Below are 7295 nucleotides of genomic sequence, written 5' to 3' on the forward strand. Positions count from 1 at the left end.
CGATTGACTCATATTCTGATTTGAAAGCTTGTTGTGCTTACTGAGTTTATCCTGATGTGGATTTATCATTTCCTACTGTTCAGTCTTTATTTACTTTTATTACTTACTGAGTTGGCGTACTCACATTACTCCTGCACTTTGTGTGCAGATTCAGGAAATCCTGAGCTTTCAGCAGCTTTTGTGTATTTTCGGAGTTAGCAAGGTAGTTGTACGGCATTCGCAACCCTGCCATTCTCCTTCCTACCTTAGTACTTTATATTTCAGACTTAATTTGTATTAAGCAGGCAGTATTGAGTTGTACTTAGTGACTCATGACTAGTGACACCAGATTCGGGCTGTGTGATGTATTTACGTACTTGTTTCTGCGTATTTCTTTTGATATTTTAAACATGAAAGGTTTGAGACTTAATATGTGAGAAAGATTGAATTGTTCAAAGATCTTCATATTGTTCGTGTTGTTTTGGTTGGCCTAGTATTGTGATAGGTACCATCACGACCGGGGTGTTTGGGATCGTGACATCTATGCACACTACGCCCATCACAAATAACCAACCCGAATCGCTCCAAGATTTCCATATGCCCATAAAGTATAGTACCTCAGGCATTTGGCATTTTTTATGTGTGCATAATTATTACTCCTCGAAAAAAAATTATTACTCCCTCTTTTATAAAAGAATGATATTATTTTTTTATTAGTTCGTTTAGTAAATAATTACATATTTTTAAAATAAAAATTAATTTAATTTGTACTTTTTTACCGTTAACAACATGTTTTTATATTCACACAAATGTTTGTGTCATGTTTAACACCATTAGTTTTTAAAAAATTTATAGTAACATAAATATTATGAAATATTTAAGATTAAAAGTATAAAAAAATATTTATTTTTTTCTTAAATTTTATACTTAGTCAAACTATAAGCCATATAAATTGTAAAGAAAGGGAGTAGTATTAGTTACGTAAAGGTGCTCATAATTAGGAACCATACTTTAAAATAAGTGGGACACTATTGTCTATGTCTTTCCTCTTCATCAAGACCTTTAATATATGGATTTAATCTAACTGTGTGAATACTGTCGCATAACTAACACTAGTATGTTAAAAAATTTCATACAATTACTATTAAGTACTCCATTAGAGAGTCTTGCAGTTTAAACTTAAACTTAATAAGAACGTCTTCCCACAGTCAAATTAAAGCAATTTTGAGCTTAGAGTCAATCATCTTCTTCTTTGAATTATTACTTTGACAAATATTACCAGTTGGGATATTCTAATGGTCCGCGGATCTGTTATTTGGACTTAGTAATCATAATATTTTTTGACTGATTTCTTAACCTTCTAACGACTAATGACCCTTGACTAGAAAACCACAGTACCACACCTAAATCAACTCAATGAAACTGTAAAACGAGTCTTAATCTACTTCCCATTTGATGCTCATTGCTCAGAATATTTTTACGTACATATGTTTTCAAGACTAAATACTTATGTCAATTTTGTCCTTTTTTCTTTTGAAATTAACTCAGTTTTTAAGTATGTTCTATAAATTCCATTCTTTAATGTGGTTTTAAATGGTTATTTATATTTAGAACTAAAAATTCATGGTATTTATGTTCCATCTCATGATAGAGCCTTGGATAACACCGTTTCCAATTAATCAATTGGGAAATATGCTACTTAATAAAATGACTACGGAGGTCAAATTTCAACGGATGTCCAGTGTTTAATTTTGGTCCGGGTTTAAGAAATTTATACAAATATAGAACTAGTGTGTAGTGATTGGCCTTATCCTTCCTCCTCCTCCTTTCGAATCGAATGTGATTAACTCAAACTTTAATCTATCTCAAGTGAGAATTTGCTGTGTATATCATCGATGTTGGTTTTATCTATATTTTGTTGCTGCATATTCATCCCTTTGATTTTTTAGACTTTCGAGTGCCTTTTTTTCCCCTCATGATTTTTTGCTCCAAATCTGGTGTTGATTTCTGATTCGTCATGCCTAGATAAGATCAGCTGTTCAATGTACGTAGTTTGACTAACATTAGGTGTTGAATAGAAAAGAATTTAATTAGAGATATTAACAGTTGAACAACACGGATAAATTTTAATAATTCAACAAAATTAACAAGATATGCAAAATGAAAATAGCAGTATCAAGTTTTGCTAATACATTAGAACTTGTGAATAATTTGTATTAAAGTTATGTCCACTCGTCATCGCTTTCGAAATAGGCAAGTTTTGTCCATCCAATGGAACTTGCTGCTGATAATTCATACCAAAGTTATGGCTCGCTCGGTATAACTTGCGAACAAGACAGGTTTTACTAAGTTGGCAAGACTTTGTATACCAAAATTATGCCCCGAGGCTTTTTTGTTTTGCACCAATTCCTTAAACGGGGACAAATTTAAATTGCGACGCGGAATGATTTTATTTGGGCAGATCACCCCCTAAATGACATTCCAATCTGTTTGCAAACTTTTTTGTGTGCGTTATTTGTTTGGTTCTATTTTAGAATTTCAAAAAAATAAAGATTAAAATGAAGGCCTTTTGACCTTTCACCACGTAAAACCCAGACGATGACCTAATCAAACTAACAGTTGGTGGTCCTAATTGGCCCGTCTATACGCATACGGCGCCAGACTTAGGACAAGTTTCTCCGTGGAGCCTATATAATGTTAACTACATGCAGGCATTGACGCATGCAGCACTTTTATCGAAGTTTACTTCACTATATATAACTTGCTTGGGAGATTACTTTTAATATAACAGTCGCTTAATTAATTAGTAGAACCGAATTCAGATAATTATATATATCTTATGGAGAAAATTTTGGCTCAAAATAAGAAGATTCATGACCTGCTGCTGCTTCCTTCGGTTAATGATGAACATGGAGGAGTTATTGTAGAACTAAAGGATCCTATGGACACCAATGTCTTCCGTTTCAGGCTTATGGCTTCCATGAAACAGTGGAAGTTGCAGGTATATACATATATACACAGTATATGTTGATTATCTAATTAACTCTTAAGTAATTAGTTTATAGAAAAGATGTCGAATGATATTGCAGTATTGATTGCCTTCCTGTTGGTCATAGCTTCCCCCTAAATTACGGGTTACAAGTTTTTGACTTCTTATTTTTTGCACTTCCCTATTCTTGTTTTACATATGTTAATATAGTATTTATGTTTCAGGGAAAGAAGGGTCTGTGGATTAAATTTCCTATTGAACTTGCAAATCTTATTGAAATTGCAGTAAAGGTTATAATTTCTGATTTTTTTTTATAACATTGTTTACCTTTTATATACGAAGTGGATGTTCGCGTAAGGCCGGGGTTAGTGGAACTCCACTTTATTGGTAATATTAATATATATATGCATTACGCTTGTTTACTTCTCCTAGAGATATATAATATTTACCTCATGATTATATACATATCACATGAATTAATATTGGCCATAAAAGACCAAGAGCCATGGAATGTAGGAACGTTGGTATATATTTTAGCTCTTTTTTAGTAGTAATATTTACATTGGAAGAGAAATCAAGCCCTGCGACTTTACGCTATTGTACTTAAAAATATAGCACTCTCTCTATTTTACTTTATATGATAATTTCTATTTATATTTGTTCAAAAAGAATGATATTTTTCTATTTTTGGAAGCTCTCTAACATTAAACTTTCATTTCTCTTAATGACAAGATCTAATAGTCATAGAAATATCATGGTACATTTAAGACCAAAATTTTAAAATATACTAGTATTAATTAGTATTTGGCAAAAGATCTTTCTTTCTTTCTTTAATTTAATATCTAATAATAGGACACCGTCATATAAAATGAAACGGAAAGATTTATGAGAAACTACTTGACAACCTTGAATTTCAAAAAACTTTAGAAACTAGTACTAGTAATTACTACAGTAATTGCCTCACATATCATTTTTTGGGTTGAGAACAGGAAGGGTTTTGGTATCATCATGCAGAACCTCATTACCTTATGCTTGTGCATTGGATTGGTGATACTGAGAGTACCATCCCTGCAAATGCCTCACACAGAGTCAGCATTGGTGCTATTGTGTTGAATCACAAAAGAGAGGTAATTCAAAACTGCTGCATGTAACATGATATTCCTTCATTGCATGATTTAGCTTCAGATGCTTTAACGTAGTACTCCATTGCATAACAGTGTGTCTCATCGTAGGTGGATCCAGATCATTTTAGATATGATGTGTTCAATATTTAAGTTCTTACGATTGAATCAATTGTGCCTTTGAAATGATTGTTCAAAATTTGATATTTATAAAAAGATTATAAAAATAATTATAATATATTTATGATTCGTGTCAAAATTATTGGGTTCAGTTGAACTAGTAAATAATGCTACATCTTTTTCTAGTCTCAGCATAAATAAACAAATTCTCTAGATAATCAAATATTAGTTAGGGTAAGGACAACGTTATGGTCTTAATTAAACATACTATAAGGAAATGTCATTAAACATAAACAGGAAAGTTAAAGTTAAAGAGTTTTGGTTTATTAAAATATGTGTCCATAGCTAGCTCGTCGTGGACAGCTATATATGCTTGAGAGCTTCTTGGTACGTGGTAACTATTTAGATCGTCACCATCTTCCAATATAATTATCTAAAATATTGATGCTTTCAGTTGCTTGTTGTCCAAGAAAATATCGGTAGATTAAAGGGAAGTGGTATATGGAAGATCCCAACTGGTGCTGTTGACGAGGTATGCTCATATACTAAAGGAACATGTTACATATACCTTTACACCGTATATATGTTGAGCTACCTTTTCCTTAATTTACAGGGTGAGAGTATATTTGAAGGTGCAATAAGGGAGGTAAAAGAAGAAACTGGAGTAAGTTTACAGAACACTGAATTCTACGTAACTTCATATACTAACATAAATTTTCTGCTGATACGTTACTGCTATTAATTTTTTCTCTGACATGCATTTAACTTGTTTCTTTATTGCAGATTGATACTGAATTTCTGGAAGTGCTTGCATTTAGGTAGGAAACTTGTGCCATTTTCTTTTATGTTTGAGGAATAATTATATATAGTTGGTTATGCACCACCAGAGAGAGTACTCTTGCGAGAAGGAGAAAATGTATCGTGGCTAAGACCTAACTTTTCATATTTTAGGAAAAGAAAGTTAAAAAGAATATTATAGAGTCCTCATAATCAACTATTGAAGTTTTACTATCAAAAGGTCAAAATAATAACATTCAATTGGTCATGGTTCCAATTGCTTTTTGTACTCCTAGTGTTATCATTTACTACTCCAACCATCCCAAAAAAATGATACTTTTCGCATTTTCATAGTCAAAAGAGTTGTTCTTTGACCACGGTTTTTTATACTTTTAAAATATTTTAAATTATTAATTATGGTGACTTATACTACTTTTACGTAGTTTCCAAATATATAAATTTTATTTGCAAAACTTAAAGATTCTATATTCAAATTCATAATCAAAGTTAAAAATTTGACTCTAGTATCATCTTTTGGGATGGCCTGAGTAATAGATAGGATAGGCTTTTACCCTCTTTGTTTAAAAAAAAAAATGACGCTTTTGTCACTTCTATCGCTTCCTTGCCTCGTCGACACTTTTTGAAAAACGCCATGCAATAACGGAAATAAGTGACTGACCCTCGCTTCTCGCTATTAGCAAGATAGCAAGCGCTATTTATAACACTGGCTTTGACACACCCTTTAAGCAAAATATTATAATATGAAGAGTTACTTGACTTATCATTTTAATATGCCAGTAATTCTTAAAAATCAGTGATCAATTTCTTTTTATATTCTAGAACAGTTGATGCTACGAATTCTTCACATTTCAAATCCTAGAAATGTTGCCAATGTATATAATATATGGATTTGTTGAGTCATGTAATTTTCTCATGGGCAGGCAAATACACAAGTCATTCTTTGACAAGTCAGAGTTGTTCTTCATTTGCATGATGCGCCCTTTATCTTTTGACATCCAAAAGCAAGACTTAGAAATTGAGGCAGCCCAGGTATGTCTATTTTATTTCTTAATTTGAGCTCATAAGTGTAATAATATTTAGAAAATTAGGTCATAACAAGTAAAATTTTAATGATAGTCATTATTTGGTAACATCGTAAAAAGAGTAAATAACCTGTTATTACAAAACAAACTACATTGTTACTTTACATTTATAGTATATATGACTTAAACTTTTATTTATATATATAGATATATTACAGTATTCTCAAGTTCTATAATAATTCTTGCAGTGGATGCCATTTGGAGAGTATGCCGCTCAGCCTTCTATTCAGAAAGATGGTTTATTCAAGTACATCAAAGATTTATGCTTAGCAAAGGCAGAAGGAGATTATCAAGGATTCACTCCTTTGCCAATAACATCTTCAGTTTTTGATGATCATAAGAGTTTCCTCTATTTCAGTAAGGATGGTCTGGACCAAGAAAATTCTGCAATTTAATTAATTTGTCACTGGGGGGCTAGCAATAATTATTGCTACATGAATTCTTCTGTAGTTCTATTCACCTAGTTTGCTAATTATTTTTTGTGGTAATTGTTTCAATTGCCTCTTCTATGAAATAAAGTGTAGTTAAATCTATTTTGTAAGCATCTTTATTCTCTAGAATATCCAATAAAACGTACTATAAAGAATGTATTCTTTCAATTTACTTGCTTTATCTTTTAGCCACCTTCATTTCGTATAGGAGTCTCACCGAATTTACGCTTGCAAGAGCACTTGTTCTAGTGTACTTACTACTAGAAAATGCTTGATTTTCGACAGATATTTTCGAACTCCATAGACCTTCTGTAAAAATTTGCCGGCACTCGGTGCTTATACTAATTCAATAAATATATGATATATATCTTTACATACACTTCTTTCGCTAAATCATATTTAAATAGTACATAATTTCGTCCTAATTCATGACTTAACCATGATAATTTGTACTCTATCCGTTTCAATTTAGATGAGGTATCTTGACTTGGCACGGATTTTAAGAAAAAGAAAAAACACTTTTAAAAGTGTGATGTTAAAAGCTTAAAAAATTTGAGGGGCCATGACATTTGTACAGGTGGTTATAAAAGCTTTTTATTAAGGATAAAATGAAGAGTTTAAAGTTGAATTATTTCCAAATTTAGAAATGTGTCATTTATTTAGGAACAGACTAAAAGGGAAAGTACCTAATCTAATTTGAACAGAGGGAGTGTGATTTAATATAACCACTGGATACGAATAAATTTTTTACGAGACATTCAATCTCAATTAAAGG

At 31.7% G+C, this 7295-nt stretch overlaps 1 protein-coding gene across 1 annotated transcript; it reads left to right on the forward strand.

Moving 5' to 3' along the window:
- Positions 1 to 2818: 2818 nt before the first annotated feature.
- On the forward strand, positions 2819 to 6484 carry LOC104216553 (nudix hydrolase 10-like). The gene is made up of 8 exons (XM_009766628.2): positions 2819 to 2980; positions 3193 to 3258; positions 3958 to 4095; positions 4664 to 4741; positions 4823 to 4873; positions 4993 to 5027; positions 5928 to 6036; positions 6278 to 6484. The coding sequence occupies exons 1-8, from the start codon at positions 2819 to 2821 to the stop codon at positions 6482 to 6484; spliced, it is 846 nt and encodes a 281-aa protein (XP_009764930.1).
- Positions 6485 to 7295: the final 811 nt, after the last annotated feature.

The sequence above is a fragment of the Nicotiana sylvestris genome, chromosome 6 (assembly GCF_000393655.2).
Source record: "Nicotiana sylvestris chromosome 6, ASM39365v2, whole genome shotgun sequence".
NCBI classification, from domain to species: Eukaryota; Viridiplantae; Streptophyta; class Magnoliopsida; order Solanales; family Solanaceae; genus Nicotiana; species Nicotiana sylvestris.